This window comes from Stigmatopora argus, chromosome 2 (genome assembly GCF_051989625.1).
Source record: "Stigmatopora argus isolate UIUO_Sarg chromosome 2, RoL_Sarg_1.0, whole genome shotgun sequence".
Classification (NCBI taxonomy): domain Eukaryota; kingdom Metazoa; phylum Chordata; class Actinopteri; order Syngnathiformes; family Syngnathidae; genus Stigmatopora; species Stigmatopora argus.
In genome coordinates this window covers 8,644,745-8,657,832 of record NC_135388.1, presented here as the reverse complement: position 1 = coordinate 8,657,832, position 13,088 = coordinate 8,644,745, and the positions used below count along the sequence as shown (strand labels likewise).

Here is a 13,088-nt window from a genome sequence, read left to right as displayed (position 1 = left end):
CAATTATAATTCTCCTTTTATGAAAACATGCAGGCATTTATTATACAAGTTTAACAAGCCTTGTTATCATCAAAATTAGTCACACACAAGTCATTCCAGTTTGACATTTAAAACTATTTACAACAAAACAAGTTTCAATCTCAAGTAAACACAAACAATTTACCTTGGACTGTAATAAGACCATTTTGAAACCCCCCAAAAAATCCAAGTCATGAGCAAATAACATTATTGACCTGAAGCTTTTTTTTGAATTACATTTGAAATATAAAAATGTCAAATATTTACAGCATACTGGAAAAAATGTTGATTTGACCTTTTTTCCCAGAGTTAAAAAGACAGTTCTTCTCGATGAACGGTGACTTTATACGTAGCTTCAGTTAAAAGGGTTGCACAGTGGCTTGTGCAGTACAGCCATGAGAGTGTTCCTCGCCCTACGTTCTCGCACCTGAGCATTTCTCTTCTCCTTTTCCAGGGCCCACAAACGGGACGCAGCCACCTTGAACTTGTCTTTCAAAGCCTTGGGACAACTGGGTAGTGAATAGTTGTGGTCCTGGTAGAAAAAAACGGGGTTGAAAATGTGGAATTGATCACTGATTTCACTGTCGCTTACAGATCCTGACTGAACAAGTAAAAAAAAAATACTCACAAGTTCAATCTTAAATGGCAGTTTCTTTTTGGTGATTTTTGGAGGGGCGATTAAGGACAGAGACATGCTTTCCTTAGCTTTCATGGAGGTTTGTGTTGTTCTTTCCTTTTTTTCTTTCCGCTAGAGGTAAAATAGAAGAAAAACAAATTTCATACAGTAATAATTTTTAAATGAAGGTGCCTCTAAATTTAATTTGGGCTCTTATCTCAGAATCTCTGCACGTCTCGTGACTCTTTTCTCCAATGGCAGGGATGTTATTATTAAATATGAGACAAAATGTATCTTACCCGTTCTTTTTGGGGACGATCTGGGAAGTTAAATATTGATGGAATGACATCAGGTCTAATCCGGCAAATCTGCCCCGTCCTGTCCATATCGTGACATTCAAAATGGTCACTGCAGAGCACCGTTTCTTTATTTGCAATAAAATCCTTTCTCCTCACAGCTTTTTCCCACATTCTCCTCATTTCTTCATCTCCAGGAAACCTATTTGGCATAAGAGATGTTGTCAGTCATCTATTTGATTCCACCAAGGGAAAGTCTTTGACTATTATCAATTTTTAAAAATCACTCTTCAAAGTATAACAAACCACTGGTTTTGTGAAGTTGAGTTCACTTCCAGTATATTCAACATATGTCTCAATTTCATTCTTATAAATCAATGGATTAGCAACCATTGATTATAATAAATGTCCAATCCATATGAAATGGGAGGCCTGACAGCAATCAATTTACCCTTTCCTCTAAAACTGTGGTGTGTATTCAGATTAAAGCATGAGCAAAAAAAAATGCAACCAAGCTTTAGATTTAGAGATTTAGATTAGAATTTTATTTCATCCCATATTTGGGAAATTTCCGTGGTTGCAACCAAGACAGACACAAAAGACATTGTAGACCTAGGTAAAAAACTGGAGCCACACATGGGAAGTCCACAAGGTGGAGACCTTCTGTAGAGTGAGACTGAAGTTAAATATGCAGAAGATGGCTGAATTCATCATACTCAATTATTTGTGTATAACTATTTCTGTAAAACAAACTAGTGAAAGTTTCCTGCATGGATTTGGGGTCAGGGAATGACCCCTGAGCTAATGGAGAAGCACTGTTTAAGTGACTAGCTCTATCTAGTGTCATTGCTGATAGATTTGGTGATTATATAATGATGGAATATAAGATTTTGTATCTGTTGATAAATCCGCAGTAAATATTGTCTTGGGGGACTCTTATTTTGAAAAGGGCTGGCAGTGAAAGACTTAGTCAGTGGTTCATGTTATTTACACACGCATATTGGCAGCCCCCACAAGAAATAGCCACTAACGCGCTGCAATTGCCAATTTCAATTTAAAAGCCAAATACAAACAATATTTGGACCTTAATCCTTTAATTTAAATTTAAATACATTACCACTGAAGCTTTGTGACCCTGGTAGTAAAATAAAAAGAACCCCAAACTAATCTTACCTATGAAACGTTATTCCCTTTTTCTTTGATTCGGCCGTGCGTCGTTGTTTACAACCGTACGCCGCACAATGTGCAGGCATTGTAAATATTTTGTTTTCGTTTGTTTCCGCGCACGAACACGGAATGCCCCGGCGTTTTGCCCCCACTAGCTTAGCCTCTCCATAGGCATGCAATTCAAAGGGGAAATGGTACGTGTCGCGTTAGCTAGCTCTTCCTGAAAAAAAAGGCGAAATATTGCCGTAAAGTTGCCCCCCTTTGCAGTAGTGTCGTAAAGCTGTTTGTGGTTGGAAATTCGACCCACCGTCCTCTAGTCCTTACTCTCTTGAAGTTCATCACCCTTCAACGTAGATTTCACCATTTTTTTTGGTCATCATAGACAGTAGCGAAGCCTTTAATCATGGCCGGGACAATTGCACGTAAAGCTATTGACCATCTGAGGAGTAAAGAATTCCGGGATTATTTGATGAGGTATTTATGAAATTGCGTGTGCTAATGTAGCCACAAGCTATTCAACGTGTACTTTTGCTCCTATCTGACAACTTAAAAACATCAAGCTAACCTATCACTGGCCGACAGTAAAATTGTCCTCGTGTTTTTTTTTTATTATTATTTTTTAGGCTGATTAAAGTTTCGGTTTCTGCGTAGTAGTCTGTTTTAAAATTCAATTGCAAGACTATCTGGAACAACTAGTATTTGACGCTTCAAACTCATTGACTGTGCTCGACGTCCGATTCCTTTGAAGTGCTGCCACCTTGGTCCAAATGGATATTTATTGAAAATTGAGCCACGTGACAAAATATTAAACATGTAATTGTTGACACCAGTGTTATTTTTTTTTTTCTCATGCATTGGGACTCGAACCGTGACCCTTTGGTTTCAGTGTCCTCAACCACTGATGAAGAATGTTTGGCAATTCTTTGCTTGCTTTTACTCTAACACAAATTATCATGAAAAAAGGTACATGTGTACTAACTTGCACATGGTGAAAGTCGAAGGAAGCTTAAAAGCAGGAATTGATAATGTTTTTTTTTTATCTTAAATTGTGATGTGATTCATCCCTACAACCAAGGAACACTTCATTTGGAAAATACTTAATATGAGACTTAGTTAACCTTTGTCTTTTTGTGTTATTACTATTTTTCCCCTTCTCTGTGGTGCTGACAACTGGAAAAACATTCACCAGCACAGTAAGTTTTCTTTATTTTTGCTGAACAGTCTGCTTCAATAAAAAAAATCAGTTGCAAAAAAAATCAGCAGTAAAAATTCAGCTCCAACATCCGATGATGCAGGGAAAAGCAATGGAACCCCGTTTCATTTCCAAATTAGCAAAAAAATGAAACCGATTAGCTAGTCTGTGTCATATGACCAATGTCATGAGAGTAACCAACTTTATTGCCTGCACATCTGATCAAATAAAATAGGAATGAATTTATTTTCCCTGGTTGCTTGTATGTTGCGACTGATTTTTATGCTGGAAAAAAATCAGTGTTAATTTAGTGTTAGTCAGTTTCAAACGTCTATACTTGTGTTTCATTTCCTTGTTTTTATGTGTATGCTTACAGCATTTTTGGGGTCCAGTAGCAAACTGGGGCCTCCCCATCGCCGCTCTCAGTGACGTGAAAAAGAGCCCCGAGATTATCAGTGGCAGGATGACGTTTGGTGAGAGACATGCACACATCCCACGTTCTACCTCTGTGTTTCATGACCTTCTTGTGTTTTACAATCTATTCCGGGATGCTGGTCAATCGCCAGTTTGTGTGGATTTGGTCGCATGATCTCATCGGTGAAGATGGGAAATGTAATTCTAAAACAATTGTCATCTGCCTTTTCTACTTTCAGCCCTGTGTTGTTACTCGCTGGTGTTCATGCGTTTTGCCTACAAAGTGCAACCACGTAACTGGCTGCTGTTTGCTTGCCATTTGACCAACGAATCTGCACAGCTGGTTCAGGGTGGACGGCTCATCAAATACAAGTAATTCCTTACAAGTTTTTAGCCGCTATTTTTGTGCAACCAACATTTTTGATGAAGCACAATCAAAAACATGCTCATTCTGGGTCCAATTTGTCAAACAATAATTAAAACAAAAACATACATTGTTTTTTTTGTGTGGTTTCAGCCTCGAGAAGAAGACCTCTTAGATGCAAAGTGAGGTCTTTCCTGTTCCACCACAACGTTGAAAGTAGCCACACAAACGTGTGCACTCATCTAATCACAGAATCTGTGTATCCCCCTCTTTTAGCCAATGATCGAGTTAGACACTTTTGTTGTCCTCCTTTACAACAAATCAGTCTTTTATATTTAATTTTACTGTTTGAATTCGTATTTCCATTGTTGCCCACTTCACTTTGCACTGGAGATTTTTCCATTGGTTTATTAGACAACATGTATACTAGTACTGTTTTCACCATCTTATTGATGATGTTTCACTGAAAAACTAGAATTTCCATTTGACAGAATTAACACTTAAATTGAATACAGACTGTTACTCATGGAGCAATAATACAATATACTACAGGGCAGTTGAATATGGCAAAATGAAACAACCCGGATGCTATTCATCAAAGTGTTAATCTCACGTCTGTTCCTGCTGACTAATTTTGCACGGTATGTAATAATTTATTGTCTTGAATCACAATCTCTCTTTATTGAACTAATTATTTGGGTTTGAAAAATAAAAAAGGCTGAAAACTAATAGTACTTTCTTGAGTCATTAAACTGGCCATCATTGACAGTAAAAGCCATCCACACGCAACCAATTCAAGCTGTCCTCTGCCTACTGCCATAATTGGCTGGGATTGGCTCCAGCACCCCCTGCAACCCTTGTGAAGATGAGCGGAACGGTGAACTAGATGTCTGATGTCAAAGGAGACCAATGTCGTCGCTTGTCGGCCATTTTGCTTTGGAGCATATAACGGAATACAGTATTCAATGGAGCTTGGATACTTTGGAATAGTCATAAATTGTTCAATTATCCACCGGTTTTCAAACAGAGTTTTTTTTTTTCCAACATCTGACGTGAATCATTGAAACATGAGTAGATCTTGAGGCAAACCAGAAGGTTTATAGACTTGCACTCATTTTATGTCCGATACAATAGAGCACACCAAATAATAATAATAATAATAATATAAGTATTATTTAAAAAAAACTCAGACGAAAAATTGCCAAAAGTTACTTACTTCCCTAAATCTGGCTTGAGACATCTAGCTTTTGTATATGCGCTCGGCTCCTTTTTTATTTCCACCAATAGGTGTCACTGTTGTCACAACCAGTCATATCGCATCAAAGGAAGAAAACAAACATGGCGTCCAACAGCAGCGACGAGTGGAACGCAATCTGCGATAAATTCACCAACGCCCAAAACCTAACAGACGTCAAATCCCGAAACGACCCTAAAAACGACCCTTTCCGCTCCAAGTACAAGGCCAGGGACCTCCTTCGGGAGATACACTGCTCGCTGAAGAGTTTCGAGGTCGGTGACGGTGGGGAGGATGACGGCACCGCGCAGGGCGGCGACCAACCGGTGGACGGCCAACTGGAGGAAATATTCGAACGGGGTTTGGCCGGCGACTCGCCCGTCGGCCAGAGGACCGCGAGGCTCGCCGCGGTGGAATATTACCTCGGCGTCAATCATGTGGACACGGAAGAGCTGTCGGCCGGCCAAGAGTATCTCATGAACTGCATGAAATTGCTGGAGAGATGCAAAGTGTCAAGCGAGAATGTGTCGTTATTCATCCACGTCCGGGTAAATAACGTGCCTTGGAAGATGCTGACTTACTTGGAAAATACTATTTATTGCATGCGCTATGAACTGGCATTAATTTATTCAGTGGTAACCTTGGTCACTAGTAGATTGGACGTTTGTCACAGTCAATGGCACAGAAGCATGACCATTCCCAGTCAGTCATCCCAGTTTTAAATGAATGGGATCTGTATCATTGTCAATGGTCAGCAACCAGACAAATTCAATGAAAAAAAGGATCTTTAGGTTTTTATTAGGGGACATAAGCAGGATGTATTTCTGTTTAAATTTAGATTTCAGATTTAATTCATATATAAACGTATTTCATTCATTCATCTTCCGTTCAGCTTATCTTCGCAAGGGTTGCTGGGCCCTATCCCACCTGATTTAGGGCGAAAGGCAGACTACAACCTAGATTGGTCGCCAATCAGCCATCGGGCACTCGGAGAGACACGCTCACAACCATACTGCCGCCGAGTGGGAATCGATCCGTAAATGTACTCATTCATTAAAAGTGCATCCAAATAAGATCACAAGGGTCACATGGGGTGCTGGAGCTTATCCCAGCTAACTATGGGTACCACGGTTGGCCAGCCAATCGCCAGCCACGAGGAGACGGACAACCAGTTGAAATGGATTTAATGTGTTGTATATCTGTCAAATGCTGTGAACAGGTTATTAGATGTGCTAAATAATGATGTCATTTCATCATTGCTTAGTTGTTGATTCATTGTGGCAACCAGAATTGTGTTTTTCTGCTTTCAGAACCAGCTGGGCATCCTGTGGGCAGGTCGGGAGGAGACGGAAATGGCACAAGGATTTTTAGAGATGGCCGAGGCCATCTACCTTCGCTACATGAAGGAGGTGAGGTGATTTGTTAAGCACTATGACAGCTATTTCAATCAAATCTAAATCATGCAGGATGGAAGTCCCCCCACTGATTTGGTGGAGCATTTCACCACCAATGAAAAGATGTTGACACACCAAGAAAAGAACAAAAAGTAAGTCTTTACTAGTCCACAATTTGCTCATTTCTTTCCTTGTTTAATTGTCTCTTCTTTTATTAGGTTTGAGTTGGCCTACACGCACACTATGTACTACCTTGCTCAGGTCTACCAAAACCTTGGTGAGTCTTTCTCATTTTAGTCAAACGTCTAAAATAATTTTGAATAGTTTTTCATGCAGGACTTACAATGCTTTCTGCACTATATAACACACCTGAAGTCAAATGATGTGGCTCTTTCCATTCTTCTGCAAGTAATTGAAATGAATTTGCCACGACCAATTTAGACCAGACATGACCGCGATAATTGAAAAATCGCGAAGTAGGGTCACCCATATTAAAAAATATATTTTTTCTTCGGTGCTGAGTCTTAGTAGCAAAAGTGGCTTCCGCTTGCGAGTTCCACCGGATTTCACATTTTTATGAACATAAAAAATAAATAAATAATTAATAGCAGAAAAAAATTGCGACATAGTGAATTCGCGACAAGTGAAGTCGCGATAATCGAGGGACAACTGATTTCCTTATGCCATAGTAGTACCACCAATCGGCCTCAAGATGTCCCTATATTCAATATTAAGCCTTACTATATACATATACATAACCATATGTGAGTAATACACGCAAAACAGTTGAAAATAGCAACACATATATTCCACACAGACAATACAATTTGTTCCAATATCAATATTAATGAATTTATTTATAAAATTTCTTATTGTATAAGTTTCACCAATTTTAAAAAAATATGTGGTGAATCGTGATATGATTTGGCTGGCTCATCTCGTGATGTATAAATGTTTTTAAATTGCACAGCACTACATGAGCTATTTTGTTCTTTTACTTCGGCAGGGCAAACGGAGCGAGCTGCCACCTATTGCCACAGCACCCTGCAGAGACAGCTGCAGTTAAATCAGTTCAGTCCAATGGAATGGGCTCTGAACGCTGCCACACTTTCACAATATTACATCACAAAGGTGAGAGAGCTAGGCGAATCCAAATTGGCTCATAAAAGTTGTTAATAATCATTCCTGACGTTTTCTACAGTGCAATCATAATCGTGGGCTATTCAGTGTGAGTCACACGGTTTGTGTGTGGTTTTTCCACAGGGGCGATACATGGAGGGCAGACACTGTCTCTCAGCTGCCACAGTCATATCTGCTCTAGCGGGAGAAGTTCCCTCGGAGGCTGCTGCTCAAGAGAGTGAGTCTTTTGGTTGACTATTTCAACCTAAATGTTGTCATCGTTTCCTCGAGTCCAAGTGTATTAGCTGTGTGCGGTCGATTGGTCGCCGGTCTTTTGGTCGCAGTCTTTTGGTCGCAGTCTTTTGGTCGCCCCGACCACGACAACGGGCGACCAAAAGACTGGCGACCAAAAGACTGGCGACCAAAAGACCGGCGACCAAAAGACTGGCGACAAAACAGGTTAAAACAACATGGTCTGCGCATCAATAAAAGCCAACAATGGCCATGAGCAGTTTTACTGAGCCAACATGAGTGTGTATAAGAGTTTGTATGTAGGTAGATGCATTGTCCCTTTAAGAAGCTACGTCAGTCAGGGTCTTAACAAGTTCTCCAACAAAAAACAATAAAAGTCCGGGAAATTTGGAGCTTTTCTTTAGCCTAATAATTACCAGGGCATTAAGTATGACTAAATAGTAATTCGCAGTTTGTATTTAGGGAATTTGAGCAACGATTTGAATGGTAATTATCACTTACCTTCCGGGCGACCAAAAGACCGGCGACCAAAAGATCGGCGACCAAAAGACCGGCGACCAATCGACCGTGTACCGTATTAGCAGCACGCTTTTCTTCATTTTCTTTCAGGCGAGACAGAGAGCGAGCGACGGGATCAGCTGCGGCAGAAGCGAGCCGAGATCGCCAGATGCTGGATTAAATACTGTCTCATTCTCCTCGAGGATGCCAAAAAAGCACTCGAGGTACCGTCTTGTTCTCACGGGGACTTCCGTGAGCGTATTACCCGCCGTCTCTTCGTCCATCGTTTTGTGTGTGGTCGCAGGACAACATTGGCGAGCTGGATACTGATCTTCAAGACGAGTTGAAGAGGAAGAGGAGGCTTGAGGCAGAGGAAGAAGAAAAGGGCAGAAAGAGTGCTCTGCTGTTTGGCTCTGAGGATACTTTTGACTCCATCGCCACTCTGGAGGAGAAGGTCGGAATGCGCGTGTCAATCCATAAGGGCCGTCTTTCCCAAACAATATTCCGGCTGGAAATGATATATGATATTGTTATTTGGGATATATAGGTTAGCTGCTTGCTCCCGCTGGACTTTACTGAGGCCAGGAATGTTTTTCTGGTGGGACAGAACTATGTCACACAGGTAATGGAAAATCAACAGGCATTGCACTCATCTTCAGAAAAATTGAGCTACATGTAGAGCAGGGGTTAAATGTGGGATAGCTTCATTTTATTACACAAACACAACCAATTAAGTGATACCCAGGGCTCTCAGATTTTTGTTTTTACTTTAATATTTTTGGCAGTTCATTCCTGCTTTCAAAATGGACTTTTATTGTGTTCATTTTTTGGCGCAAAATGCCACTCTTTAGTCGAGTTTTACACACTTGATACCTGTTATTCTAAAATTCCATTCCCTCTTCTCAGGCCAAGGAGTACTTCCTGATGGACGGCTACGTGACGGACCACATCGAAATCCTGCAGGATCACAGCGCCCTCTTCAGGACCCTGGCCTTCTTTGAAGAGGACGTCGAGCGACGCTGCAAAATGCACAAACGACGTGTCGACATGTTGGAGACCATCTGTCTTGGTACTTTTTTGTGTCTTGTGCCTCGTTTCTTCCAATTCCTTGAGATGTGCGCTTGCTTTTCCGCAGAACTGAACGCCCAGTACTACCTCATGATCCGCAGACAGCTGATGTTTGAGCTGGCCGAGACCTACAATGAAATGATGGACCTGAAACTGACAGTGGCCAACAGACAAGCGGACACACAGTCTCTGGATAATCACATCATTAAGAAATTCAACACCCTCTGCTGTGCCTCCACCAAGTGAGGGCACATTTCAGAGATTAGTCTGATCCCACGGGATAAAAAAAAATCCTAAATATTGTGAGAATTTAATAAGCCATTTCGTTGATATTGAACGTGCCCCATTCCAGATACTATCAGATGTTCCTGGAATCTTTACGCTCTCCCGATGGGAAGTTTCCGGAGCACCTAGAGGAGGAGGTGCTGAGGCCGGCGCTGGTGGCCCGTTTCAGAGTGGCCCGACTGCACAGCCGACTGATTTCCTCTCTCCCGCTTACGCAGCTGGACAACCTCAACAACTCGCTGGAAAACTACAAGTATGTCCATTCATCGTCCAAACCGGATTCCCAAAAAGTTGGGGACGCTGTACAAATTTTGAATATAAACTGAGCGGAGTGGTGTCAATATGAATTCAAATTTCACGGTGTCAACAAATATAAAGAAAGCTTTTGGAAGGTTTGGAAGTATAGAGTGACATTTTACAAAGATGTTTAACAGTTCTATGCCTGTCGTCCAGATATGTGGTGGAGTACTGCGAGGCCCACCCAGAGGCCGCCGCCGCCGTGGAGTCGGAACTGGAGTTGAGTAAGGAGATGGCGGGCCTGCTTCCTCTCAAAATCAACCGTCTCAAAGCCAGAATGGTTGCTAACAACTGAATTCTACCCGTCTTAATCTTGCATTCATTGGTTGTGGCGCGTGTGCATGCATTGGTGCAGTCACAAACAAATACGGTAGGACCTTATACACATGTACATGTAAAAAAAAAAGATATGATCTGAGAGAAAGCAGACTTTTTAACATCTTGAATGCAAATTGTTTTAGTTCTTTAATGGATAATATCACCAATTAACTTTTACAATTCGCTGTGGTGGAACAACACGCCTTTTCCCTACATTAAATGTCTATTCTGATGTTATTTTCTGAACCGCTTTAATCTCATTAGGGTCGTGGGGGATGCTGGAGTCAATCCCAGCTGTCTCCGGGCTAGAAGCGCGGGATACCCCGAATCGGTGGGCAGTCGATCGCAGGGCACGAGGAGACGGACAACCATGCACACTCACAACCATACCTAGGGGCAATTTTAGGGTGTCCAATCAGCCTACCATGTATGTCTTTGGAATGTGGGAGGAAACCGGAGTACCCGAAGGAAACCCACGCAGGCCCGGGGAGAATATGCAAACTCCACTCTGATGGACATGACCTGGATTTGAACAGTTGTGAGGCTGACGCACTAACCACTCGCCCCACCGGGCCGCCTACATTAAATGTACAGAACATTATTTAAGTCATATTTTGTTTTTTTGAGGGGAGGGTCAGTCACGATAAATTATCTCATTGACGGTGATTGACCTTAAATTCATTCATTGCATTATCGCGTCTCATTTACTACAATAAACGTCCGGTCCATTTTGACAGTCAAAATGGATTAGATGGTTATCAATGTCAATAAGTTAAACCTTTGATGCCTCAATCTATATTAAATGGCTATAGGTAGCACATTGAAAGAAAAAATAAGTACCATGAAAATAGTGTGAATATAAAATACTATCTAGAAATTGAAAAGTAAAAAAAAAACATTAAAAAATGTAAAATAAGAGTAAAAGTAAGTACAGAAAACTAAAAATTTGGAAGAAAACTTCAAAAAATGAAAAGGAATTCATTCATACGTTCTTATTTTTGTAACAATGTATTTTTAAAATGATTTTTTTTTACTTTTAGTCATTTTCTATTTTTTCTTATTTTTTAATCTTTTGCTGCTATTATTAATGTACATCTATGTATATATATTTTTAATTACTATTATTATCATTTTGTATTGTATTGTATTTCCCCAAGGCCTTACCGATGTATATTTGTCAAATTTAAATTTAGGCATCAACAGGTTAACGGTGGCAAAACCATGTTTTACAAAAAAAAGAGAAAAAAGACCAGCATGACCGTGAGCGCCACAAAAAAATCCTCATCTCTACCAAATGAAGTAGAATTCTGGAAGCTTTTTAGCCGCATGCCTCATGATAACTTATCTATTTTCCTACTTTCAGTCGTGTCCATGGTAAAATAGCATAGCAAAGTTAATGCAGAAACAGCAATTTTTGAAAGCAACCTGGCTTCTTCGTCTGTCACCGTCAATGGCAGCCAACCACTTATTTTATGCACCCTCCTCAATACACTTTGAGGGACAAGTGCTTTATCAGTATGTTGTATCTTGTGATGCCTCAAGCCATGTCAAATAGTCAGTATTCTCCTCTATCTTAATTGCGTCGTGTTAATGTAGATAATATATGCAATGATAATAAATGATACATACACAGAAAAGTGTCTTTTTATGTTGTAGCTCCTAGTCAACGTGCATATTCTTCGCAGGTTAGTTTAAATGCAAAATGTTGTGTGGTTGGCCATTGCAAGAGTCACACATATTATCACTTTTCACCAAATTTTCACCACTTCCCCCTTTTAAGATTGTGATGTTCTAAAATTCTTTTAACTCTTATATTGTGTCACTTCCATCTGACCCACTTGCCTTCCTTCGCTACCAACTCTCTCAGTTCAAATGAATCGGACATTTATCACTCAAAGTGGCAGCCAATGAGTTCATTGCATTCACTCAGATTTTTTAAAAAAAGTGTATCTTGAACATTTGTATACAGAATTCCCCGTTTTTCGCAGTTTTTGCGGTACACAGCCAAATATGGGTGTGCAGAAATATTTTTCACAGTATTCCCTCGTTTTTCGCTGTGTACGGCAAAAACACAAAAAACACAAAAACCTCCAAACCGCAAAAAAATAAAAAAATTAAAAAAACAGCGAAAAACTGAGAAATACTGTAAACTCCTAAGGAAGCTGGGTTGGAAGCATTATGTCAACATGTGATATGTATTATGAAACTTCTTGCGTAATATGTGAAAAGCAAGTGACCATCCTGTCATCAGTGTTGGGGAAGTTTATTTTCCATGTAAACTAGTTCAAAGTTGGGTTCACAAATTTGAAAAGAGAATATCCAGGCTCATCTTTAACCCTACAAACTTGTAAAACACCATACAAATATACATACTACAATGTGAGAGGCTTCTGAGGCACAAAATAAAGGTGAAAATGCTAAACATTTAAAGGAACATTTTTTGGGGAAGTTTCTTTTGATTTTTTTTAATGATTGCACAACTGTCCCCCATCAAAAAAAAAAGATAATTAAAAAAATGTTAATTCTTTGGGAATGGCCTATTTCCTGACCTTTTTG

General features: G+C 40.2%; 3 protein-coding genes across 3 annotated transcripts; 2 read left to right on the top strand and 1 right to left on the bottom strand.

Moving 5' to 3' along the window:
* Positions 1-15: 15 nt before the first annotated feature.
* On the bottom strand, positions 16-2,318 carry LOC144067178 (THAP domain-containing protein 6-like). The gene is made up of 4 exons (XM_077590718.1): positions 2,104-2,318; positions 934-1,132; positions 647-766; positions 16-550 (listed from the first exon to the last, which is right to left on the bottom strand). Exons 1-4 carry the CDS (start codon positions 2,181-2,183, stop codon positions 374-376), a joined length of 576 nt encoding a protein of 191 aa, XP_077446844.1. The 5' UTR covers positions 2,184-2,318; the 3' UTR covers positions 16-373.
* Positions 2,319-2,350: 32 nt separating this feature from the next.
* mpc1 (mitochondrial pyruvate carrier 1) lies at positions 2,351-4,796 on the top strand. The gene is made up of 5 exons (XM_077590741.1): positions 2,351-2,571; positions 3,287-3,290; positions 3,666-3,762; positions 3,943-4,075; positions 4,221-4,796. Exons 1-5 carry the CDS (start codon positions 2,501-2,503, stop codon positions 4,240-4,242), a joined length of 327 nt encoding a protein of 108 aa, XP_077446867.1. The 5' UTR covers positions 2,351-2,500; the 3' UTR covers positions 4,243-4,796.
* A 584-nt stretch (positions 4,797-5,380) lies between these two features.
* On the top strand, positions 5,381-11,759 carry kifbp (kinesin family binding protein). The gene is made up of 13 exons (XM_077592682.1): positions 5,381-5,849; positions 6,612-6,710; positions 6,768-6,847; positions 6,914-6,972; positions 7,702-7,826; positions 7,959-8,052; positions 8,676-8,788; positions 8,869-9,018; positions 9,112-9,186; positions 9,471-9,633; positions 9,700-9,874; positions 9,985-10,170; positions 10,371-11,759. Exons 1-13 carry the CDS (start codon positions 5,406-5,408, stop codon positions 10,507-10,509), a joined length of 1,902 nt encoding a protein of 633 aa, XP_077448808.1. The 5' UTR covers positions 5,381-5,405; the 3' UTR covers positions 10,510-11,759.
* Positions 11,760-13,088: the final 1,329 nt, after the last annotated feature.